The 27,305-nt window shown below is 42.1% G+C and overlaps 1 protein-coding gene and 1 pseudogene across 1 annotated transcript in view; both read left to right on the top strand.

The window, feature by feature from the left end:
- Positions 1–27,305, top strand: part of FOXK2 (forkhead box K2) — a 525,324-nt gene that overhangs the window by 497,555 nt on the left and 464 nt on the right. The window contains exon 10 of the mRNA XM_053688868.1: positions 26,410–27,305. This exon is cut by the window's right edge and continues 464 nt beyond it. Coding sequence (XP_053544843.1) covers positions 26,410–26,615 — 206 coding nt within the window. The 3' untranslated portion in view covers positions 26,616–27,305. The remainder of the gene's footprint in view (positions 1–26,409) is intronic.
- On the top strand, positions 15,505–17,298 carry LOC128656468 (pre-B-cell leukemia transcription factor 2-like; annotated as a pseudogene).

The raw sequence follows: 27,305 nt of genomic DNA, 5'->3' as shown, positions 1-27,305 counted from the left end.
GTCTATAAATTGCAAACAGCATATTTTGACTTATAAAAGTTTGGCATTAGATGATTCTCAGACAGAAGGAAATCAGGTTTTGCCATCTAGTTCTCCCCAAGTGTCACAACCAGTAACGCCCGCACAAGCAACGCAGAGTACTTCTAGTGCGTCTAATTCTTTCACCTTGCAAGATATGGCTTCAGTTATGAATACTACCCTCACAGAGGTTTTATCTAAGCTGCCTGGGTTGCAAGGGAAGCGCAGTAGCTCTGGGTTAAGAACAAATGCTGAGCCTTCTGACGCTTTAGTTGCCATATCCGATATTCCCTCACAATGTTCTGAGGTAGGGATGAGGGATTTGCTGTCTGAGGGAGAGATTTCTGATTCAGGAAAGATGTTCTCTCAGACAGATTCAGATATGACGGCATTTAAATTTAAGCTAGAGCACCTCCACTTATTGCTCAGGGAGGTTTTAGCTACTCTGGATGATTGTGACCCTATTGTAGTTCCAGAGAAATTGTGTAAAATGGACAAATATTTAGAGGTTCCTGTTTACACTGATGTCCCTAAGAGGATTTCGGACATTGTTACTAAGGAGTGGGATAAACCAGGTATTCCGTTCTCTCCCCCTCCTGTTTTTAAGAAAATGTCTTCCATTTCTGACACCATAAAGGACTCATGGCAGACGGTCCCTAAGGTGGAGGGAGCTATTTCTACCCTGGCTAAGCGTACAACTATACCTATTGAAGACAGTTGTGCTTTCATTGATCCTATGGATAAAAAATTAGAGGGTCTCCTAAAGAAAATTTTTGTTCATCAAGGTTTTCTTCTTCAACCTATAGCATGCATTGTTCCTGTAACCACTGCAGCTGCCTTTTGGTTTGAGGCTCTAGAAGAGGCTCTTCAGATGGAGACCCCACTAGATGATATTTTGGACAGAATTAAGGCTCTAAGTTGGCTAATTCTTTTATTACAGACGCCGCTTTTCATCTTGCTAAATTAGCGGCTAAGAATTCAGGTTTTGCCATTTTAGCGCGTAGAGCGTTATGGCTTAAGTCCTGGTCAGCTGATGTGTCATCTAAATCTAAGCTTTTGTCCATCCCTTTCAAAGGTAAGACCCTATTCGGGCCTGCATTGAAAGAGATCATTTCAGACATTACTGGAGGGAAGGGTCATACCCTCCCTCAGGATAAGTCAAATAAGACAAGGACCAAACAAAATAATTTTCGTTCCTTTCGAAACTTCAAGAGTGGTCCCTCTACCTCTTCCCCTGCTGCAAAGCAAGAGGGGAACTTTGCTCAATCCAAGCCCACCTGGAGGCCTAATCAGGCTTGGAACAAGGGTAAACAGGCCAAAAAGCCTGCTGCTGCCACTAAGTCAGCATGAAGGGGTAGCCCCCGATCCGGGACCGGTTCTAGTAGGGGGCAGACTCTCTCTCTTTGCTCAGGCCTGGGCAAGAGACGTTCAGGATTCCTGAGTAGTAGAAATTGTAACCCAGGGATACCTTCTAGATTTCAAGGATTCCCCTCCTAGGGGGAGGTTCCATCTTAATTGTCTGTAAACCCAACAAAAAAAAGAGGCGTTCTTATGCTGTGTAGAAGACCTTTTTACAATGGGAGTGATCTGCCCAGTTCCAAAAGCAGAACAGGGGCAGGGGTTCTACTACAATCTGTTTATAGTTCCCAAAAAGGAGGGAACCTTCAGACCAATTCTGGATCTCAAGATCCTAAACGAATTCCTAAGAGTTCCATCTTTACAAGATGGAGACCATTCGGACTATCTTACCATTGATCCAGGAGGGTCAATATATGACCACCGTGGACTTAAAGGATGCGTATCTGCACATTCCTATCCACAAAGATCATCACCAGTTCCTCAGGTTCGCCTTTCTGGACAAGCATTATCAGTTTGTGGCTCTTCCTTTCGGGTTGGCCACGGCGCCGCAAATCTTCACGAAGGTGCTAGGGTCCCTTCTGGCGGTTCTAAGGCCACGGGGCATAGCAGTGGCGCCTTATCTAGACGACATTCTAATTCAAGCGTCGTCCTTCCAACTAGCCAAGTCTCACACAGACTTGGTGTTGGCCTTTCTAAGGTCTCACGGGTGGAAAGTGAACGTAATAAAGAGTACTCTTTTCCCCCCTCACAAGAGTTTCATTTCTAGGGACTCTGATAGACTCAGTGGACATGAAAATATTTCTGACGGAGGTCAGGAAATCAAAGATTTTGTTCACCTGCCGAGCTCTTCATTTCATTCCTCGGCCGTCAGTGGCTCAGTGTATGGAGGTAATCGGACTAATGGTAGCGGCAATGGACATAATTCTGTTTGCTCGCTTGCATCTCAGACCACTGCAACTATGCATGCTCAATCAGTGGAATGGGGATTATGTGGATTTATCTCCTCAGATAAATCTTGATCAAGAGACCAGAGACTCTCTTCTTTGGTGGTTGTCACAGGATCATCTGTCCCAGGGAATGTGTTTCCGCAGGCCAGAATGGGTTATAGTGACGACAGACGCCAGTCTTCTGGGCTATGGTGCAGTCTGGAATTCCCTGAAAGCTCAGGGTTTGTGGACTCGGGAGGAGGCTCTCCTACCGATAAATATTCTGGAATTAAGAGCGATATTCAATGCTTTCCAGGCATGGCCTCAGCTGGCTTCGGCCAGATTCATCAGGTTTCAGTCGGACAACAATAGACAAAAGAATAAACCCTTTGAGGTAGAAATAAGCAACTCTACAAAATGTGGTTTCCCAACACCCACACTACAGTCTTAATAAATATACAAAATTACAGTGCGCTAAAAACAGCTCTTCCTATAGCCTAATTTTATACTATTAGATCAATTTAGTATGATAAATTACAGATAGAATTATTTTAAAAAACAATACGGATATAATATAAATAAGTAAACACTATTAAACTTTATTTTCACAAATATAAACACTTAAAACACTTAAAAAATATATTATAAGGTGCACCTTATTTGTTAATACTATAACATTGCGACAATTTTATATTGCACTTTTAACACTTGAAAATACTCATATAAGCTGAAAGCTTGCAAATGCTCAAAGCCAAAAGTATCTATTTGCTCATTTAACCAGATAACTGATTGTATCAGTTTTGTCTCAAAGTTTATATTGAAAAAGATATATATCAGAATAAAGTGTCAATATGTTATTCTCTTTCTTGATATATCTTTCTTTATTGTTTCTTGTATCTCCAGAGGAAAAAACTTTTGAGATGTCAATTTTTCACTTTAAGTACCCCTTAGGTTGTCGGTTACTGTAGTGTTCAAAGATGAGCTATTAGTATTATCCTCTGTTTGTATATAAGAAATTATCAACTCGTTGGTCCCAAACATAAAGTAAATAACAACACTCACCAGAATCCGAAAGATTTGATATCAAATACCTTTCCCCGAGTCGGCTTTACCCTTGCAGCAGTGTTTGGCGTTTTTGAATCAGCCGTTACCTGGCTGTGACGTGTGGATCCTCACGTGACTTCTCTACCCCACCAATAGCCAAGCTGGGTTACCGGTGAGTGTTACTTTCAAATTGACGATGTGATTCCTTTGTTTTAGCAAGTTGCTTCCAGGAGCACAATATCATCAATAGTGGGACTTCAAATTGTCCTTCCCAAAATTACGTCACCCACAGTGACACTTACAGGATTGCTGCTAAACATGAAAACAGGGAAACATCCGTTACCAAGGCTGGCCAGCTGAACGGATCTTGTCCTGGATCATCTACGTGTTTCAGCTGAGATGCTTTTATCAAGATGAGCCTTCAGGCAGTAGAATATTTTTTAAATAAAAAGGGGGATATGCCCGTAGAACAAATTCAGTTTTTACTTGATAGTATGTTTTTTATTCTGAACAATAACTATTTTAATTTCAATAATCATTTTTATTTACAATTGAAGGGAACGGCGATGGGCACCAAGTTCGCCCCCAGTTATGCAAATCTTTTTATGGGATACATAGAAGAAAAACTAATACATGGATCCCACTGGGAGACGAACTTGGTGCTCTGTCGTAGTTTTATAGATATTATTTTAATTTGGAAGGGTGATAAGGAGATTTTAGATATATTTTTAGAAGATTTTAACAATAACGAATTTGACATCAAATTAAGTCATGAATCACCAATAGTATTAGTTATTTGGATGTAGACATAGAAATACAAAATAATGAGATTATTACAAAAACTCATTTTAAGGAGGTGGACTCTAATAGTTATATTCATAATACTAGCTGCCATTACAAGAAATGGCTAGAAAATATTCCAAAAAACCAATTCTTGCGAATTAGGAAAAATTGCACTAAACAAGAAGACTTTGAAGAACAGGCCACATATTTGGAAAATAAATTTAAAAAGAGAGGTTATAAGGAGGAACTTATAAACACAGCTAGAATAGAAGCCAAAGAAAAAACACTGAGTTATTACGATGTAAAAAGAAAAAAGATCACAACGATGTTTTTTTAAATATACCATTTATTACAGATTATAATATTAATCATAACAAACTAAGAGAAGTTTTAAATAAGCACTGGCACTTGCTTCAAAGAGACCCTTATATTGGTGAATCCCTAACAGATAAACCAAAAATAGTGTTCAAGAAAACGAGAAATTTTAAAAATATTCTGGCACCTAGCACTTTCAAACCCTTAAGAATGAACCCCACAGATGTGGACCTGAAAGGACAAAAAATAGAAGGATATTTCCCGTGCATATCTTGCAAAGCATGCAAATATATCGGTAAAAAAACTAGTGTAAAATCAACTGTGACCCAAAAAGATTATAAAATTAGAGATCTAATAAAGTGTTCTGATAAAAATGTTGTATATCTAATAGAATGCCCATGCCATAAGCAGTACTTGGGGGAGACCTCACTTATGTTGAGGGACAGGATTAGAGAGCATATCCTAAACATAGAGAATGGATATGAACACTTGCTCTCTAAACATTTTAAAGAAAAACACAACCAAAACCCAAAAGGCTTAAAATATTGGGGCCTGAGAAAAATTAAACAAGACTGGCATGGGGGAGATATAAATAAAAAACTTTTAAGGACAGAAGCTGAATTAATTTTAAAACTCTTACCCCCTTAGGCCTAAATGCAGAGTTAGATCTTAATCCCTTTCTGTAGAAACATTTTTTAATTCTTAAGTTTTATGTATTAAATGGGTATATGTAATTTTATAATGGTAAATGAAATATGTATATATAGTTTTTATAATCGATTGGTATGATGGTTTCTATTAATTCCTATCTTTTATTATTATTTATCAATAAGAGTACTCCAAATTAATTTTTAGTAAGGATTTTAATGTAGTGAAAAATAAGAGGTTGACTGTAGATGAAAGTAACACATGCTAATAGAGATTAAATATAGGTTATTTTACATACATTGTACTTATAAGTATGCTCATTTAACTCGAATTTACTTAAGATATGGATTAATAATAAATTAATAAATTATCTATTATCACAGATTATATATATATTTTTTAGTTTGTGATTTACAGTTATGATTTGTTATTTTAGTTCAAATCTTATATTTATATTTGGTATTGTATTTTGGTTTTCTATTTTATAAAATTGAACAGAAATAGTTATTAAAGTATTAAATAAATAAACGCTATGGGGTAAACAATTGTATATATAAATATGTATCTAATAGGATATGGTGAAATTTTTTAATTATTATTATTTTTAATCAGTTTTAAACACTTTTAATTATATCCAATTGTTTGAAGACATCAATAGCAAAAGATCTATTGCTCAAAATTATAAAGGATAAATACCAGAAAAAAATCGAAATAAAAGCAAAGAAATCAGTTGTCCCTTTAAGAAAAACATTCCCTTTAAGGATTCCGGTATAAAAGACTGCAAGACAGGACTAGGCTCATCTTGATAAAAGCATCTTAGCTGAAACGCGTAGATGATCCAGGGCAAGATCCGTTCAGCTGGCCAGCCTTGGTAACGGATGTTTCCCTGTTTTCCTGTTTAGCAGCAACCCTGTAAGTGTCACTGTGGGTGACGGAATTTTGGGAAGGACAATTTGAAGTCCCACTATTGAGGATATTGTGCTCCTGGAAGCAACTTGCTAAAACAAAGGAATCACATCGTCAATTTGAAAGTAACACTCACCGGTAACCCGGCTTGGCTATTGGTGCGGTAGAGAAGTCACGTGAGGATCCACACGTCACAGCCAGGTAACGGCTGATTCAAAAACGCCAAACACCGCTGCAAGGGTAAAGGTATTTGATATCAAACCTTTCGGATTCTGGTGAGTGTTGTTATTTACTTTGTTTGGGACCAACGAGTTGATAATTTCTTATATACAAACAGAGGATAATACTAATAACTGTCATCTTTGAACACTACAGTAACCGACAACCTAAGGGGTACTTAAAGTGAAAAATTGACATCTCATAAAAGTTTTTTCCTCTGGAGATACAAGAAACAATAAAGAAAGATATATCAAGAAAGAGGATAACATATTGACACTTTATTCTGATATATATCTTTTTCAATATAAACTTTGAGACAAAACTGATACAATCAGTTATCTGGTTAAATGAGCAAATAGATACTTTTGGCTTTGAGCATTTGCAAGCTTTCAGCTTATATGAGTATTTTCAAGTGTTAAAAGTGCAATATAAAATTGTCGCAATGTTATAGTATTAACAAATAAGGTGCACCTTATAATATATTTTTTAAGTGTTTATATTTGTGAAAATAAAGTTTAATAGTGTTTACTTATTTATATTATATCCGTATTGTTTTTTAAAATAATTCTATCTGTAATTTATCATACTAAATTGATCTACTAATAGTATAGAATTAGGCTATAGGTAGAGCTGTTTTTAGCGCACTCTAATTTTGTATATTTATTCAGTCGGACAACATCATGACTGTGGCTTATATCAATCATCAGGGCGGAACAAAGAGTTCCTTAGCGATGATAGAAGTCTCAAGGATAATCCAATGGGCAGAGGCTCACTCTTGCCATCTGTCAGCGATCTATATCCCAGGTGTAGAGAACTGGGAGGCAGATTTTCTAAGTCGTCAGACTTTTCATCCGGGGGAGTGGGAACTCCATCCAGAGGTGTTTGCTCAGCTGGTTCGGCTATGGGGCACACCAGAGTTGGATCTGATGGCGTCTCGTCAGAACGCCAAACTTCCTCGTTACGGCTCCAGGTCAAGGGATCCTCAGGCTGTACTGATAGATTCTCTAGCAGTACCCTGGTCATTCAACCTGGCTTGTGTTTCCACTTTTCCCTCTCCTTCCACGTCTGATTGCCAGAATCAAACAGGAGAGAGCATCGGTGATTTTGATAGCGCCTGCGTGGCCACGCAGGACTTGGTATGCAGACCTGGTGGACATGTCATCCCTTCCACCATGGTCTCTGCCATTGAGACATTACCTTCTGATTCAAGGTCCATTCAAGCATCCAAATCTAATTTCTCTGCAACTGACTGCTTGGAGATTGAACACTTGATTCTATCAAAGCGGGGTTTCTCCAACATAGGTGTGTCCGGTCCACGGCGTCATCCTTACTTGTGGGATATTCTCTTCCCCAACAGGAAATGGCAAAGAGCCCAGCAAAGCTGGTCACATGATCCCTCCTAGGCTCCGCCTACCCCAGTCATTCTCTTTGCCGTTGTACAGGCAACATCTCCACGGAGATGGCTTAGAGTTTTTTAGTGTTTAACTGTAGTTTTTATTATTCAATCAAGAGTTTGTTATTTTAAAATAGTGCTGGTATGTACTATTTACTCTGAAACAGAAAGAGATGAAGATTTCTGTTTGTATGAGGAAAATGATTTTAGCAACCGTTACTAAAATCCATGGCTGTTCCACACAGGACTGTTGAGAGGAATTAACTTCAGTTGGGGGAACAGTGAGCAGTCTTTTGCTGCTTGAGGTATGACACATTCTAACAAGACGATGTAATGCTGGAAGCTGTCATTTTCCCTATGGGATCCGGTAAGCCATTTTTATTCACACAGTAAATAAGGGCTTCACAAGGGCTTATTAAGACTAGACATTTTCTGGGCTAAATCGATCATATTTACACATATTTAGCCTTGAGGAATCATTTAATCTGGGTATTTTTTGTAAAATAATATCGGCAGGCACTGTTTTAGACACTTTATTCTATTGGGGCTTTCCCTAATCATAGTCAGAGCCTCATTTTCGCGCCGGTATGGCGCACTTGTTTTTGAGAACAGCATGACATGCAGCTGCATGTGTGTGGAGCTCTGATACATAGAAAAGTCTTTCTGAAGGCATTATTTGGTATCGTATTCCCCTTTGGGCTTGGTTGGGTCTCAGCAAAGCAGATTCCAGGGACTGTAAAGGGGTTAAATATAAAAACGGCTCCGGTTCCGTTATTTTAAGGGTTAAAGCTTCCAAATTTAAGGCTTTAAGACACTGTGGTGAAATTTTGGTGAATTTTGAACAATTCCTTCATACTTTTTCGCAATTGCAGTAATAAAGTGTGTTCAGTTTAAAATTTAAAGTGACAGTAACGGTTTTATTTTAAAACGTTTTTTGTGCTTTGTTATCAAGTTTATGCCTGTTTAACATGTCTGAACTACCAGATAGATTGTGTTCTGACTGTGGGGAAGCCAAGGTTCCTTCTCATTTAAATAATAAATTTAGTAAAAATGATGCCCAAGATGATTCCTCAAGTGAGGGGAGTAAGCATGGTACTGCATCATCCCCTCCTTCGTCTACACCAGTTTTGCCCATACAGGAGGCCCCTAGTACATCTAGCGCGCCAATACTCCTTACTATGCAACAATTAACGGCTGTAATGGATAATTCTATCAAAAACATTTTAGCCAATATGCCCTCTTATCAGCGAAAGCGCGACTGCTCTGTTTTAGAAAATACTGAAGAGCATGAGGCCGCTGATGATATTGTTTCTGAAGGGCCCCTACACCAGTCTGAGGGGGCCAGGGAGGTTTTGTCTGAGGGAGAAATTTCAGATTCAGGAAAAATTTCTCAACAAGCTGAACCTGATGTGATTACTTTTAAATTTAAGTTGGAACATCTCCGCGCTCTGCTTAAGGAGGTGTTATCCAATTTGGATGATTGTGATTATCTGGTCATTCCAGAAACACTATGTAAAATGGACAAGTTCCTAGAGGCCCCGGGGCCCCCCGAAGCTTTTCCTATACTCAAGCGGGTGGCGTACATTGTTAATAAAGAATGGGACAGGCCCGGTGTACCTTTCGTACCTCCCCCCATATTTAAAAAATTGTTTCCTATAGTCGACCCCAGAAAGGACTTATGGCAGACAGTCCCCAAGGTCGAGGGGGCGGTTTCTACTCTAAACAAGCGCACCACTATACCCATAGAAGATAGTTGTGCTTTCCAAGATCCTATGGATAAAAAATTAGAAGGTTTGCTAAAAAAGATGTTTGTTCAGCAAGGTTACCTTCTACAACCAATTGCATGCATTGTCCCTGTCACTACAGCCGCGTGTTTCTGGTGCGATGAGCTAGAAAAGGCGATTATTAGTAATTCTTCTTCTTATGAGGAGATTATGGACAGAATTCGTGCTCTTAAATTGGCTAATTCTTTCACCCTAGACGCCACCTTGCAATTGGCTAGGTTAGCGGCGAAAAATTCTGGGTTTGCTATTGTGGCGCGCAGAGCGCTTTGGTTAAAATCTTGGTCAGCGGATGCGTCTTCCAAGAACAAATTGTTTGACATTCCTTTCAAGGGGAAAACACTGTTTGGCCCTGACTTGAAAGAGTTTATCTCTGATATCACTGGGGGCAAGGGCCACGCCCTTCCTCAGGATAGGTCTTTCAAGGCCAAAAATAAACCTAATTTTCGTCCCTTTCGCAGAAACGGACCAGCCCCAAGTGCTACGTCCTCTAGCAGGAGGGTAATACTTCTCAAGCCAATCCAGCCTGGAGACCAAGGCAAGGCTGGAACAAAGGAAAGCAGGCCAAGAAACCTGCCACTGCTCCCAAGACAGCATGAGATGCGGGCCCCCGATCCGGGACCGGATTTGGTGGGGGGCAGACTCTCTCTCTTCACTCAGGCTTGGGCAAGAGATGTTCTGGATCCTTGGGCGCTAGAAATAGTCTTCCAAGGTTATCTTCTGGAAGTGATTCATCCTGTTCCATTAAAAGAACGAGGGATGGGGTTCTACTCCAATCTGTTCGTAGTTCCCAAAAAAGAGGGAACGTTCAGACCAATCTTAGATCTCAAGATCCTAAACAAGTTTCTCAAGGTTCCATCGTCCAAAATGGAAACCATTCGAACAATCCTTCCATCCAGGAAGGTCAATTCTTGACCACGGTGGATTTAAAGGATGCGTATCTACATATTCCTGTCCACAAGGAACATCATCGGTTCCTAAGGTTCGCATTCCTGGACAAGCATTACCAGTTCGTGGCGCTTCCTTTCGGATTAGCCACTGTTCCAAGGATTTTCACAAAGGTACTAGGGTCCCTTCTGGCGGTGCTAAGACCAAGGGGCATTGCTGTAGTACCTTACTTGGACGACATTCTGATTCAAGCGTCGTCCCTTCCTCAAGCAAAGGCTCACACGGACATAGTCCTGGCCTTTCTCAGATCTCACGGATGGTAAGTGAACGTGGAAAAGAGTTCTCTATCTCCGTCGACAAGGGTTCCCTTCTTGGGAACAATAATAGACTCCTTAGAAATGAGGATTTTTCTGACAGAGACCAGAAAAACAAAACTTCTAAACTCTTGTCGGATACTTCCTTCCGTTCCTCTTCCTTCCATAGCACAGTGCATGGAAGTGATAGGTTTGATGGTAGCGGCAATGGACATAGTTCCTTTTGCGCGCATTCATCTAAGACCATTTCAATTGTGTATGCTCAGTCAGTGGAATGGGGACTATACAGACTTGTCTCCGAAGATACAAGTAAATCAGAGGACCAGAGACTCACTCCGTTGGTGGCTGTCCCTGGACAACCTGTCGCAAGGGGTGACCTCCCGCAGACCAGAGTGGGTCATTGTCACGACCGACGCCAGTCTGATGGGCTGGGGCGCGGTCTGGGGATCCCTGAAAGCTCAGGGTCTTTGGTCTCGGGAAGAATCTCTTCTACCGATAAATATTCTGGAACTGAGAGCGATATTCAATGCTCTCAAGGCTTGGCCTCAGCTAGCGAGGGCCAAGTTCATACGGTTTCAATCAGACAACATGACGACTGTTGCGTACATCAACCATCAGGGGGGAACAAGGAGTTCCCTGGCGATGGAAGAAGTGACCAAAATCATTCAATGGGCGGAGACTCGCTCCTGCCACCTGTCTGCAATCCACATCCCAGGAGTGGAAACTTGGGAAGCGGATTTTCTGATTCGTCAGACATTGCATCCGGGGGTGTGGGAACTCCATCCGGAAATCTTTGCCCAAATCACTCAACTGTGGGGCATTCCAGACATGGATCTGATGGCCTCTCGTCAGAACTTCAAGGTTCCTTGCTACGGGTCCAGATCCAGGGATCCCAAGGCGACTCTAGTAGATGCACTAGTAGCACCTTGGACCTTCAACCTAGCTTATGTATTCCCGCCGTTTCCTCTCATCCCCAGGCTGGTAGCCAGGATCAATCAGGAGAGGGCGTAGGTGATCTTGATAGCTCCTGCGTAACCACGCAGGACTTGGTAGGCAGATCTGGTGAATATGTCATCGGCTTCACCATGGAAGCTACCTTTGAGACGAGACCTTCTTGTTCAAGGTCCGTTCGAACATCCGAATCTGGTCCTACTCCAGCTGACTGCTTGGAGATTGAACGCTTGATCTTATCAAAGCGAGGGTTCTCAGATTCTGTTATTGATACTCTTGTTCAGGCCAGAAAGCCTGTAACTAGAAAAATTTACCACAAAATATGGAAAAAATATATCTGTTGGTGTGAATCTAAAGGATTCCCTTGGGACAAGGTAAAGATTCCTAGGATTCTATCCTTTCTTCAAGAAGGATTGGAGAAAGGATTATCTGCAAGTTCCTTGAAGGGACAGATTTCTGCCTTGTCTGTGTTACTTCACAAAGAGCTGGCAGCTGTGCCAGATGTTCAAGCCTTTGTTCAGGCTCTGGTTAGAATCAAGCCTGTTTACAAACCTTTGACTCCTCCTTGGAGTCTCAACTTAGTTCTTTCAGTTCTTCAGGGGGTTCCGTTTGAACCCTTACATTCCGTTGATATTAAGTTATTATCTTGGAAAGTTTTGTTTTTGGCTGCAATTTCTTCCGCTAGAAGAGTTTCAGAATTATCTGCTCTGCAGTGTTCTCCTCCTTATCTGGTGTTCCATGCAGATAAGGTGGTTTTACGTACTAAACCTGGTTTTCTTCCAAAAGTTGTTTCTAACAAAAACATTAACCAGGAGATAGTCGTGCCTTCTTTGTGTCCGAAACTAGTTTCGAAGAAGGAACGTTTGTTGCACAATTTGGATGTTGTTCGCGCTCTAAAATTCTATTTAGATGCTACAAAGGATTTTAGACAAACATCTTCCTTGTTTGTTGTTTATTCTGGTAACAGGAGAGGTCAAAAAGCAACTTCTACCTCTCTCTCTTTTTGGATTAAAAGCATCATCAGATTGGCTTACGAGACTGCCGGACGGCAGCCTCCTGAAAGAATCACAGCTCATTCCACTAGGGCTGTGGCTTCCACATGGGCCTTCAAGAACGAGGCTTCTGTTGATCAGATATGTAGGGCAGCGACTTGGTCTTCACTGCACACTTTTACCAAATTTTACAAGTTTGATACTTTTGCTTCTACTGAGGCTATTTTTTGGGAGAAAGGTTTTGCAAGCCGTGGTGCCTTCCATTTAGGTGACCTGATTTGCTCCCTCCCTTCATCCGTGTCCTAAAGCTTTGGTATTGGTTCCCACAAGTAAGGATGACGCCGTGGACCGGACACACCTATGTTGGAGAAAACAGAATTTATGTTTACCTGATAAATTACTTTCTCCAACGGTGTGTCCGGTCCACGGCCCGCCCTGGTTTTTTAATCAGGTCTGATAATTTATTTTCTTTAACTACAGTCACCACGGTATCATATGGTTTCTCCTATGCAAATATTCCTCCTTAACGTCGGTCGAATGACTGGGGTAGGCGGAGCCTAGGAGGGATCATGTGACCAGCTTTGCTGGGCTCTTTGCCATTTCCTGTTGGGGAAGAGAATATCCCACAAGTAAGGATGACGCCGTGGACCGGACACACCGTTGGAGAAAGTAATTTATCAGGTAAACATAAATTCTGTTTTCTCTGAGTCGGTCATAAATACGTTGATTCAGGCTCGAAAGCCTGTTACCAGGAAAATTTATCATAAGATATGGCGTAAATATCTTTTTTGGTGCGAATCCAAAGGCTTCTCCTTGAGTAAAATCAGGATTCCTAGGATTTTGTCTTTTCTCCAAGAGGGATTGGAGAAAGGATTATCAGCTAGTTCCCTAAGGGACAGATATCTGCTCTGTCTATTTTGTTGCACAAGCGTCTGGCAGATGTTCCAGACGTTCGGGCTTTTTGTCAGGCTTTAGTTAGAATTAAGCCTGTGTTTAAACCTATTGCTCCGCCATGGAGTCTAAATTTAGTTCTTAGAGTTCTTCAGGGGGTTCTGTTTGAACCCATGCATTCCATAGATATTAAGCTTTTATCTTGGAAAGTTTTGTTCCTAGTTGCTATCTCTTCAGCTCGAAGAGTTTCTGAACTATCTGCATTACAATGTGACTCTCCTTATCTTGTGTTCCATGCTGATAAGGTGGTCTTGCGTACCAAGCCTGGGTTCCTACCTAAGGTTGTTACTAACAGGAATATCAATCAAGAAATTGTTGTTCCTTCTCTGTGTCCTAATCCTTCCTGTAAGAAGGAAAGTCTGTTGCACAACTTGGACGTGGTTCGTGCCTTAAAGTTTTACTTACAGGCAACTAAGGATTTCCGTCAATCATCTTCATTATTCATTGTTTATTCTGGAAAGCGTAGGGGTCAGAAAGCTACGGCTACCTCTTTCTTTTTGGCTGAGAAATAGTAACCGCCTGGCATATGAGACTGCTGGACAGTAGCCTCCTGAAAGAATTACGGCTCATTCTACTAGGGCTGTGGTTTCCACATGGGCTTTTAAAAACGATGCATCTGTGGAACAGATTTGTAAGGCTGCGACTTGGTCGTCCCTTCACACTTTTTCCAAATTTTACAGATTTGATACTTTTGCTTCTTCTGAGGCTATTTTTGGGAGAGAGGTTTGGCAAGCAGTGGTGCCTTCCGTTTAGGTTCCTGTCTTGTCCCTGCCTTCATCCGTGTCCTAAAGCTTTGGTATTGGTATCCCACAAGTTAGGATGAATCTGTGGACTCGGTACATCATGCAAAAGAAAACAAAATTTATGCTTACCTGATAAATTTCTTTCTTTTGCGATGTACCGAGTCCACGGCCTGCCACAGATAGTATTTTTTAAGTAAACTTCAGTCACCTCTGCACCTTATAGTTTCTCCTTTTCTTCCTTGGCCTTCGGTTGAATGACTGGGGGGGTGGAGTTAAGGGGGGAGCTATATAGACAACTCTGCTGTGGTGCTCTCTTTGCTACTTCCTGTCAGGAAGGACAATATCCCACAAGTTAGGATGAATCCGTGGACTCGGTACATTGCAAAAGAGAGAAATTTATCAGGTAAGCATAAATTTTGTTTTTCCTTCCCAAGGCAAGGAGAGTCTACAACTTCATTCATAACTGTTGGGAATATCAACACCTGGCCTTCAGGAGGAGGCAAAGACACCCCAGCCAAAGGCTATAAATATTCCTCCCACTTCCCCATCCCCCTTGTCATTCTTTGCCTTTTGTCACTAGAGGAGGATGGCAGAGAAAGGGTTAGAAGAAAGAAGATGGTCCTTTAATGGGTATTTTCCCTTTTAGAGAGGACTAGGATATTGGAGTAGCCATATAAATCTCGTAGTGAGAGTAGTGGTGAAGGTTAGATCCTTATGCATCAGGGAATGTTCTCTGTTAGACTTATGGATAATTTACTAACTACCCATAGGAAATCGGTGTAGACGAGTTACACTACTTATCCTTTTTCCCACTCAGTTACCTGTCAGAGGAGAAGTCTGTCACACCTTTGAGCAGCTGTGTGTGTGCTCCACAGCGCAATTCCTGAGTAGTAAGTCCTTTAAATTTTATTTAGGGGATATGTTTCTCTATTAAGGGACGTTTGAAGTAAGCTCACAGTGTGGGTTTTCTTGCTTTACTCCTGAGGGATCAGAGGAGTGACCTCGGGAGTTGAGGTTTATTTTTTAGAGCATGTGGGGATTTAGTGGAGCACTTGTAGGGGTTGAAATTCGCGGCTTGAGGGTCCCTTGAGACCGATGGAAACTGGGTAAGTTTTTAAATATGGACTGTAGCCTTTATTTTATTTGACACTGCGCAATGTGTCTTTGTGTGCTTAGATCAGTAGTGTAGGTGGGTCTAACTTGCCCCCACGTGACCGGCTTCAGCTGTGGCGCATCTGAAAATCTGCTCCGATCTGTGGAGAGTACACAGACTACTAGTTCTAGCCTGAGTTACTAGTAGTGGGTGAGCAACCCAGCCTACAGCAGGGTTGAGATGCCTTATTTGTTCTCTAAGTTTATTTAAGGATAAAAACGGGCCCACTTCTCCCCAGCTATTCACCATTTGGGGTGGTGAAGAGAAGCTTATTGTATTGTTGGGGGAGAAACAGAGCGTTATATCCAAGGAGGAGAAGACACTTTCAAGAGAGAAGAAGAAAGAAACAGCCGTTTATCCTTAAGGACTTAAACCTTAAAAAAAACTGGGTGATTTATAAACGTGCGATCTGTAGTCAAATTTTTTTGGAAGAAAAAAAAGAAGAAAAATAGTTGTTTTAAGAAGCGGGCTGGGGTTGGTAGAAGAAAGAAGGGGAGTAGTTTGCGGTAGAAAGATTTGTTTATAAATAGAACGAGCAAATTGTAACATTTGTATCCATTTTTAACGCTACAATTTAAGGGATATTGAGAGAGAACTAGACGATATTTTTGCCAATATGGATGAACAAAGGAGGCTACTCCAGGCCAGAGGTGTGGGAATTCCTGGACATGGCATCCATGGAGGACCACAAATGTTAACCCCACACCCAATGCACGACCCCCCATCAGACAATGGGAAACCTCGGAAACAGGATATCGGCGATATATTGCAACAGATCATGACTATCATCGACCAAAGCTTAGACGAAGCCCAGGCGAAGAAACATGCCTTAAACTGTCACAGAATGAAGCCAGCTCTCTTCAGCGTTTTGTGTGAGATTAAAGAGAAAACAGGTCTGAGCATACGCAACAACCAAGAGGAAGAACCCGTTGACCCCCAACTTATGCGTTTGGACAATATGCTGCTTGCTTATGGGCTTGCAGGACTGGAAAAGGGAGGAGGTTCAGCAGCAGCTGCGGCTTCAGGTGGCGTTTCCCCCGACAATTCCATCGAACATTCAGATTATAGGAATAAATTATCTCAAATCCGACAGATTTACCATGCGGAGCTGGAGAAGTATGAACAGGCATGTAATGAATTCACAACCCACGTTATGAATTTGAGGGAGCAGAGCAGAACCAGGCCTATCTCTCCCAAGGAAATTGAGCGTATGGTAGGGATTATCCATAGAAAGTTAAGTTCCATTCAGATGCAGCTGAAACAGAGTACTTGTGAAGCCGTTATGATTCTCCGCTCTCGATTCCTGGATGCAAGGAGAAAGAGGAGAAATTTCAGTAAACAAGCCACAGAGGTCCTCAATTAATATTTTTACTCGCATCTGAGCAACCCATACCCTAGCGAAGAAGCCAAGGAAGAACTAGCCAAAAAATGCGGCATCACAGTGTCACAGGTCTCAAACTGGTTTGATAACGAGAATCCGGTACAAAAAAAACATTGGGAAATTCCAGGAGGCGGCAAATATCTATGCCGTGAAGACAGCCGTTACTGTGACCCAGGGAGGCCACAGTGGGGCCAATTCGCCAACAACACCTACTTCTGCAGGTTCTGGTGGCTCATTCAATCTGTCTGGATCTAATGATATGTTCATGGCGATGCAGGGGTTAAATGGAGACTCTTATCCCCCCTCACAGGTGGAGTCCCTTCGTCACACGATGGGTCCTGGTTCCAGTGACAGCTTCTCAGCAAGTCACATGTACAGTCCGCGGGAGATTCGGGCTAATGGAGGGTGGCAGGAAGGACACTTCAAACTGAGCCCTCTCCTCCTCTCTGCATCCCCTCCTCTCTCCATGAAACCAATATCTCCTAATTGACTGAAACCCCATACTTGCTTTAAAATCTGGGACTATAAAGTTGTGGAGGACCTCACTTTTTTTTTTTTTTTTTTTTTTTTTTCATCATACTCCCCTTTTACTTCATAAATAATGGTTGCCTGTATTAAAGATGGCTGATGTACAGACATTATGGAGACAATGATTATGATTTAAGGGAAATGTTAAGGACAAAGTTCATTACCTCCCTATTTATATGTATCCACTTTTAGAAAAGACATAACAGTGGAGATTTATTGCTTCCATCCAATGGCCAAATGAAAGATGGCCACCAACAGCAGATTTACAGAAGATTAAAGAAAATGCATTAATGGAGAATAGATAAAATATACTAATTTCTCTGTCACAATGTGTTTTTATTATCAGAAACTGCATTACAGGGTGCACTGAATGTCAGATGTCATTGTACCTCTAACAAGGGCAGAAAACAGTGTTTCACTTAAGAATCGGGGGGGGGGGAGTGAGGACAAGGCCAAGAAAGGGAGAGAGGAGGCATGTGCCAGAAAGAAAAAACAAATGACTGAAAGAGGAGGAAAGCATTGAGAGGAATAAGGAGGAGCGATGACAAGGATAACCGAAGAAGTTGGGTAGGAGAGAAAGGAGTTCTAAGAGCGGGGATTGAGGAGTTGGACAAGGGAGAATGAGAGATGAAGAGTGGCTCTAAGACACCAAAGGAGGAGGAGGAAAGAGGAAGATGGGAGTATAGAACACAAAGTGGAGTAGAATGACGATTGAAATTTTTTTGGTAAAAATTGTGGTAACAAAGAGTTTAGATGAAAGACTAAAAATCTCCTTACTTCCACTCTCCAGAGTCTACCCAAAACCTTTGAGGCTCAGCCAATCAAAGAACAGCGCTATTACCTCATAGCGGCTCACATAACCAATAGAGAATTTTTTATATATATATATATATCACCCCTGCATGGTGAGGGTGGTATGGGGGGTCGACAGTGCTGTATCCGAGGAGGCAATTTTCTCTCCCTTGGCCTTTGACCCCCAATTTCACCCCTCCACGCTCCCTTTTTTTTTCCTTCAGGGTGCTGGGTTATGGATAGGGATGGATTTTTTTTATTTATTTTTTTATCTTTGCGTTTTAGGGTGGGTTTGTTTTTCTTTGCGGGAGGTTTATTATGTTTGATTTTTTTTTATGGTGGAGAGAAAGTTACAGGGATTGTGGGGGGAGGAAGGCTACACAAGTTGTGTGTGTGTATATATATATATATATATATATATATATATTGTGTATGCAAATAAGTGTGTGTGTGTGTGTGTATATATGTATATATATATATATATATATATATTTATTACACACAGGTACGTATTTACCTATGCACACACAGATATGTATACACATCTTTACATATATGAGCACATACTCTTGGCCTCTTCTTATAGTCAGCAGATCCAAATGCTGGATTTAAGGATATGACGAGCTGTATGTCTGGAGATGATATGTTATTGTGTGTATTATTATTATTATGATACTTTTCTTTCGCTCCCTATTTTTGTGGGGATTTTACTGTTTTTTGGATTATTTTTTGGTTCTTAGAAACAGTTTTTTTTTTCTTTCACACTTATTAAAACAAATCACTGAAAAGAAGCGTAAAAAAAAAAGGATTAAACGGTCCTTAGTTAATTTTGCTCCATAACGGTTAGGAGAACCTATTACTTAGCTATGGAGGACTCTAACATTAACCCCTCTGAGGGTTCTTTGGCTGCAATTAATATTTATAATAACTGCCTTTATTGTCAGGAGGCCATGGTATGCCCTCCTTCCCAGTTCTGTTCCATTTGTCTGGCGGTTGTTTTAAAAAAAAGAAGGGCTCTAGAAATGTTATACCTTCTGATAAATTACCCCCTTCTGAGCCATCTACCTCTCAGGACTCTGTTTTCCAAGAGATGTCTATCCTCTCCCCTCAACCAAAATGTAATCCTCCATTTCCTATTGAAGGATGTGTTGGCCACCTTGGAGGTTCCAGAGACTAAACTCACAGAGGAACCTAAGATCCCTCAGCTTGATGGGGTCTACGTGGACAGTAAGGCCCCTGAGACCTTTCCGGTCCCAGTCCGTATGGCGAGTATTATTTCCAGTGAATGGGAGAAAATTGGATCTCCTTTTTTCTTCCTAATGGGAAAGAGTCCACAGCCGCATTCATTACTTGTGGGGAAATAAGAACCTGGCCACCAGGAGGAGGCAAAGGCTCAAATACTCCTCCCACTTCCCCTATCCCCCAGTCATTCTTTGCCTTTCGTCCCAGGAGTTTGGCAGAGAAGTGTCAGAAGTTTTAATTTTTAAAGAAATTACTTTTATTAATTTGTACATAAAGTGTGTCTCTCATGGAGGGTAGTACTCTTCGCAATGGGACAGGAGTTTTAAGTAGTCCTGTTAGTCTCTCAGTGAGGGCCTGGGAGAATGTTAGTCCGGAGATGCTGTGGGAGTTCTCTCTGCGACACCATCCCAACTCATATTAACAGCTCCTCTAGCACTTGACGTTGCCGACCCTTCACTTCGCTACTTGCTGTCTTCTCTCAAGTCAATGACGGAGGCGACGCTACTATCTGTCACACTTGAACGGCCGTGTTCCTGTTCCACGGCGTAGATTCCGGTAAGATTGTTTCATTTTATCAATATGACTGTTATGTTATGTGACAGGTAGGTTTGGGTCTCAGTGAGACTCCTCTGTTCGGATCTAGGAATCATGGGATAATTCCTTCCTTAGGTGGGATTTGTGAACAGAGTGGGGTTCTTTAGTCATGCTTTTTTGGACTTTACTGTTCACCTTATGACCGGGCGTTGTTACGCTGGGTTTGTTCGCTTCCGCATTCCTGTCCTTGTGGCGACAAAGATTTTCTGCTTCGTTTGGTTCTGGTCATAGGAGGTGGTGAGTGCCCCAGCCTTTGTGGGTGTCAGGTGTCGTTCATTTTTTTATATTGTCCTAATTCTCTTTGGTTTTAACCATGATGGATTCTAAAGCTGAGACTGTCGTTTCTGATTCCGATTCTTCCTCTTGTGAGGAAGGTGGTTCGGCCCCACTGACGCAGGTTTATCAGTCCTGTCTCTTGTGCCTTCTTAGAGCGCTTGGGTTCGGGGAGCCAGGGGCCTATTGAGCCATCAGCCTTTGGGGGCTCTGTTCCTCAAACGGCGGATTCCCAACAGCACCCTTCCTCTACATTTGCGGATAACCCTAACGTTAATTCTCCCTCCGCACAGGGTAGTTTGTTTCCCCTGGAGATGGCAGCTTCAATATCTTGATGCCGCTGGTTCGCCTGCAGGATCCAGAGGTTTCTGCGCGGCTGTGTTCTTGCCCGATTATCCCGGGTGTCCAGACTTCGGGTGGGTCTATTCAGTTACCTACGGGGTGAATATTCCTCCATGTTGCACCTTTCGTTATCGGATTGCGCGGCTGCACATTCTACTGTCTTTTCGACTTATTGGGAGATCCTCTCCTTTATCAGTTGGGGACTGTGTCATCGAATGGTGCTTCGAGCTAGACTATTTGGGATGTTGATCGTCTCCTGTCGGTCGCTCATGTCCTTTCCCAGAGTATTTTTTGGCGGATGCCTTCGGGCTGCCTTTTTTTTTTTTTTTTCTTTCATCCGGTTCGGATACTTTATTTGATGTTCCCTCTGGAATTCCTGGGATGGACTTGTTTTCTGTTACTTCCTTGGAAGTTGTTCGCGGACTGTTGGGTCCGGAATTTGTGTGCACTTTGTTGTGTTAGTGACGCCTGTTGCGCCTAGCGGGTCCGGCGAGACCTTGTGTGTTTTGTTTTATTGTTTGTTTTCACAAACTACTCTCTACATCTACATCCGGGCCTTCAGATCCGCATACCGGGAGAGATTGAGCATGCCACACTCTTCCGGGGCTGGGTCGGTGGTATCCGCCACATTGCTTTGGTTCTCCTTCACGGGGACAGGGCCTTCTCCGCTAGGGCGTTTTTTGCGTTTTTTTTGGTCCTTAGTCGTCTGGGTGGTTTTTAGACTCCTAGGGTCTCTGGACCTCGTTTTGTTCCACTTTTAATGGATCCTCTTCGAGGATCAATGGTGGAGCGCTTGTCGGTATGCAGGTTCATGCCTGCATTCTCTGTGCTCCAGCAGCAGTGCTTGGGGTGGCTAGCCTGTGACTTGCCACGTGGGGGCCTGGTTCGCCTTTTTCGCTGCTAGAGGCTTCTTCTAGCTGTAACCCGGTTTTATTGGGGTTGCCTTGTTTGCTTCGGTTCTGGTTCTCGGTTTTTCCCGAATTTTCTACACCCTCTTAGGGTCGGGCGCCAATGTGGGATCCTAGTTTCTGGATTTCGCTGAGTTTTGCTCTGTGTTGTGCTCTGGGCAGTGAGTATAGGACTGGACACAGGAAACTCTTCTTTCTTGGACTTTTATTTGTTAGTTTAATATATTAATATTAATTTTTTAATATATAGTTTGTTTAAACTAGTTCTTTGTTTCATTAGCATTGGGATTTATTTATTTATTCACTTATGTCTTTTTTTTTTTTTTTTTTTTGTGAATATTCAGTATAATTGTACAGCGCTACTTGGTGTATTTTATACATCATATCTCTGTTTCTGACATTTCCTTTATATGTGATGCTAATATGTAGATTGTTCGTCTGAATGCTAAGGCTTCAGGATTTGCGGCCCGTGCTCGCAGGGCACTTTGGTTAAAGTCTTGGTCAGTTAATATTGTTTCCAAATCCAGGCCTCTTTCCTTACCTTTATAAGGGGATGGTTTTATTCGGTCCTGGTGTGGCTTCAATCATTTCTATGGTTACAGGAGGAATGGGTTCCTTCCTCCCACAGGATAAGAATGCGAGACCTAAAGGTCGCCAGTCATCTCATTTTCGGTCCTTTCGATCTGACAAGTCTCAGACGGCTCAGTCCGCCTGCATGCCCGAACAGGCTAAGGGTACTCAGAAGTCTGCTTGGATTTGTTCCAAGACTGTAAGAAGCCCGCCGATAACCAGTCTGAAAGAAGGGACAGCCCCTGATACGGGTCGGATCAGGTAGGGTGCAGATTGTCTCTTCTCAGAGGTCTGGGCGCAAGACGTTCAGGATCCTTGGGTGTTAGACATTGTGTCCCAGGGATAAAAGATAGGATTCAAATCTCATCATCCCAAAGAAAGATGTATCCTCTCGAGACTGTCTTTAAGGCCAGAGAAGAGAGCAGCCTTCCTAGATTGAGTTTGGGATCTTTCCTCTTTAGGAGTAATAGTCCTGGTGCCTGCTTCTCAAAGGGGTCTAGGTTTTTATTCAAATCTCTTCTTAGTTCCCAAAAAGGAGGGAACATTCCGTTCTATCCTTCAAGAATGGAGACTCAGGTCCATCCTTCCCTTAATCCAGGAGGGACAGTACATGACCACGATAGACCTAAAGGATGCATATCTCCATGTCCCGATCCACAGGGACCACTTCTATTTCCTGAGGTTCGCTTTTCTGCACCAGCACTTCCAATTCAAAGCACTTCCATTTGGCTTAGCTACTGCTCCCAGAATATTTACAAAGGTTCTGGGTGCTCTTCTAGCCGTGTCCAGATCTTAAGGTATTGCCGTAGCTTCTTACCTGGACAATATCTTGGTTCAGGCTCCCTCTTTTCCTTTAGCAAGTGATCATTCGTACTCACTACTGAGTCTCCTTCGGATTCACTACCGAGTCTCATTTGGACTCATGGTTGCAAGATAAATCTAGAAGAGAGTTCGGATTCCCTCTACCAGGGTGGTTTTCCTGGATACCATCATAGACTCAGTTTCCATGAGGATCTTTCTGACAGACCAGAGGCGTTCCTAGCTAGCTTCGGCTTGTCTTTCCCTGCAATCCAACTCAAATCCATTGGTGGCTCAGTGTATGGAAGTGATCGGTCTAATGGTGTCTTCTATGGACATTATTCCTTTTGCTCGCTTCCATCTCGGACATCTACAACTATGCATGCTCAGACAATGAAACGGAGATCACTTGAACCTGTCTCAGCAGATTGTCTTAGACAGCCAGTTGAGATAATCTCTTTCTTGGTGGCTCTGTCAGAATCATCTGTCTCTAGGCACATGCTTCTTGAGACCGTCCTGGGAGATTGTGACTATGGATGCAAGCCTTTCAATATTCTAGAGCTGTGCCTGATTCTCAATGCTCTGAGGGCTTGGCCCCAGCATATCAGATTTCGATCGGACAATATTACCTCGGTTGCGTACATAAACCATTAGGCAGGAACAAGAAGTTCCTTAGCGATGAACGAGGTGTCCCAAATATTTCAGTGGGTGGAGACCCACAACTGTTGTGTCTCAGCGATTCACATTCCGGGGGTGGAAAACTGGGAAGCAGACTTTTTCAGCAGGCAGTTCTTTCACCCGGGGGAGTGGTCCCTCCATCTGAGGTATTTTCAGAGATAACCCTCAGGTGGGGGTGTTGGGAGATGGATCTCATGGCCTCTCGTCTCAATGCTAAACTACCCAGGTACGGGTCGAGATTGAGAGATCCTCAAGCAGATGGGTAGACGCATTAGCGGTTCCCTGGAGGTTCAGACTCATATCTTTTTTTCCCTCCATTAATAATGGATACTTTGTATAGCACACAACTTCAAACTTAATCGACTTGCGGCACTGATGACAGGTATTATTATTACCCAACTTAATGGTACTCATTTTACCGATCTCGGAAGGATGAAAGGCTGAGTGGACCTTGTCGGGATCGAACCTGCAACCCTTGGTTTGCCACAGATCTCTGTAACAGTGCATTAGCACGACGAGCTATCTGTCCGGCTTTGCTGGCTGTACTACCTTGTGTAGTAGCTTGCATCAAACAGGAGCAGGCCAGAGTGATCCGCGGTTTGCAGATCTAATAAGGATGTCCTCCTCCCCTCCCTGGAAGTTACCTTACCGTAAGGACCTAATGCAGGGTCAGTTTCTTCATCAGAATCTAGACTCTCTACTCATGACTGCATGGCTCTTGACTGCCTAGTTTTAGCCAAGAGAGGGTATTCAGATAAGGTCATAGATACCTTAATCCAGGCTCGGAAGCCTTTTACGGGTAGTATTTACCATAAGGTTTGGTGGACTTCTCTTCATGGGTGTGAGGAACGTGGTGTTTCATGGCACAAGGTGAAGGTTTCTGGCCTTTTATCCTTTCTCCAAGAAGGATTGGAAAAGGGATTATCCTCCAGTTCGCTGAAGGGTCAGATATCGTCCCTATCGGTTTTGCTGCATAGGAGATTGGCTAATCTCCCAGATGTACAGTCCTTTGTTAAGGCCCTGGTTAGAATCAGACCAGTGTTTAGAAATGTTGCTCCTCCTTTGAGCCTCAACCTTGTTCTTAAAGCTTTACAACAGGCTCTGTTTGAGCCCATGCATTCTGTTGATCTCAAGCTTTTGGGGCCTATTTATGAAGGCCTGTCGGACATGATCCAACATTGCGGATCATGTCCGACAGACCTCGCTGAATGCGGAGAGCAATATGCTCTCCACATTCAGCATTACACCAGCAGCTCTTGTATAACTGAAGGCTCGCCTGAAACACGGGGCTTTAAGCTCCATATGGAGCTTGATAGATATGCCCCTTTGTCTTGAAAGGTTCTGTTTTTTGTTGGCAATTGCTTCTGCACACAGTTTCTGAGATTTCTGCTCTACAATGTGACCCCCCTTATCTTGCTTTTCATGCTGATAAGGCGGTCCTGCGTACTAAGTTAGTTTTTTTTACCCAAGGTACTCTCAGATCGCAACATTAATCAGTAAATCGTTGTTCCTCCTTTTTGCCCTAAACCTTCCTCCCCTAAGGAACGTTTACTTCATAATCTGGATGTTGTTCGTGCTTTAAAGTTTTATCTTTAGGCAGCCCTCATCTTTGTTTGTTCTCTATAATGGCAAATGCAGGGGCCTTTTTGGTTGAGGAGTGTCTTCCGCTTGGCTTATGAAACAGCGGGACAACAGCCTCCTGAGAGTATTACAGCTCATTCCACTAGGGCTGTGTGGTTCCTCCTGGGCTTTTAAGAACAAAGCCTCTATGGATCAGATTTGTAAGGCGGCTACCTGGTCCTCCTTGCATACCTTTTTTTTATGTTTTTGCTTTGGCTGAAGCGGCTTTTGGGAGAAAGGTGTTACAGGCTGTGGTGCCATCAGTTTAGGGTCAGCCTTCTTTTCTTTTGTCCCTCGCATTTATTCATCAGTGTCTTCTGGAGCTTGGGTATTGGTTCCCAACAGTTATGAATGGAGTCGTGAACTTTCTCCCTGCCTTGGGAAGGAAAACAAAATTTATGCATACCAGATAAATTCTTTTCTTTCCTGGCAGGGAGAGTCCACGACCCCATCCATAATATTTTTGTTGGCTTCCTTATTTTTTTTCTTCTGGCACCTCTACACCCTAATATTTCTCCTGCTTTTCCTTGTTACCTTGGCCGAATGACTGGGGGGATGGGTAAGTGGGAGCGATATTTATAGCCTTTGGTTGGGGTGTCTTTGCCTCCTCCTGGTGGTGTTGATTATCCCAACAGTTATGAAGTCGCAGATTTTATCTGTTAAGCATACATTTTCTGTTGTGTTTTTTATTTTATTGCCAGCAGAAAAAGGTTTTGGGATTTTTTTATTTTGGTATTTCGCATAAGGTTTGATATTTAAAATTAAGATCTGTTTGACTACAGTAAATATTTGACATAAGTAAATTATACTGATATCATGCCAGTCCCTGTGCCCTTAGTGAGACATGACATTACAAAGCACACCTATGGGATTGGTCACTTGTAACCGGCATAACTGTCATAAGGGATAATAACCGGAGCATAATGTATTTATTGGTTATAAGAACAAGATGCGAAACGCAAGATGCCACTATTTTTCCATTATAGAATATATAACAAAATGTATAAGAAGTTTGCCATTATGTACATTCATGTTCTTGATTGGTGATGAGGATAGACACGAAAAACATGTAGCATGTGGTGTTTTTATTATGGATAAAAAAACAAAACTGTAACCTTGTACAAGGGCCATGGGCTCCCCATCTATTCTCCCATGAGAAAAAGTAGTTTGTGCTAAAATCTGAATTCTTTTGTTATAATTAATTTGTGCAAATAGGAAAAACAAAATAAACACTTTGTGATGTTCTGTACCCATAATCCCCTGACAATCTAATGTGTTTTTTTTCTACATCTCTTTCAGCCACAGCCAGCCCCCTCCACATGTTAGCGACCCACGCGTCTGCCTCTGCCTCCCTCCCTACCAAGCGGCAGAATGGAGATCAGACGGACCAACTTGATATTAAGCGAGTTAAAGCTGAGGAGAGAGAGAACCTAGTGATAGCTGTTAACATAGATGCCCAAATCGAGGGAATTGCAGCATCAAATCAACAAGACAACCAAAAATAGAAACTGTGGCTACAAAATGTTTTCTTTTTCTTTTTTTCTTTCCCCATTTTGTGGAAGTTACATAAACAGCAGCAAAGGTGCCAAAAAGCAGACACTGTCTTATCTTAAGGGACCTGTGGAAATAGAGACTTTATATAGATCCGCACTGAAAAACACAGGTTACCATAGAAACTTCATTTTACAAATATGGGAAAAAAAATCATGAAATATTTTTCTCTTCCTCTGGAGGCTGTACCCCTTTCTGCAATCTCTGTATAAAACTGGGATATATGGACAGTGCAGGAAATTGCAGATTTTAAAGAAGAAAATCAAATCTGGAAACCTTTTTTTTTATATAAGTACTGAGCACATTATTGTGGCTAGCATGATAAGCGCTTGGTGTGGACTGGTTCAGAAATAGATTGTATAATCCTTTAAAGGGAGAAGCTATTACATGTAACTTTGGCAGCTAGCCTGTTTTTTACCCATTTAGAGCCAAGAGTGAGCTATATATTGGCTGTGAAAGGGTTAATTTGCCTAACTAATGCATTTTGTTTTGCAGTATTTTGCTGTATGCACTTGGACTAAGAATTTTTTTTAACCTCTGGCAGACAGGTGGATTTAAGGGTCAGACATTTCAGCATTTCAGTCTAATTAGCAAGTACAGTTCTTTCCCCTTTTTTTTTTTTTCTTCAATGTATTTTTCTTTTT

The sequence above is a fragment of the Bombina bombina genome, chromosome 1 (genome assembly GCF_027579735.1).
Source record: "Bombina bombina isolate aBomBom1 chromosome 1, aBomBom1.pri, whole genome shotgun sequence".
Classification (NCBI taxonomy): Eukaryota; Metazoa; Chordata; class Amphibia; order Anura; family Bombinatoridae; genus Bombina; species Bombina bombina.
Note: the sequence above shows the minus strand (reverse complement) of the source record. Positions and strands in the feature narration are given on the sequence as shown.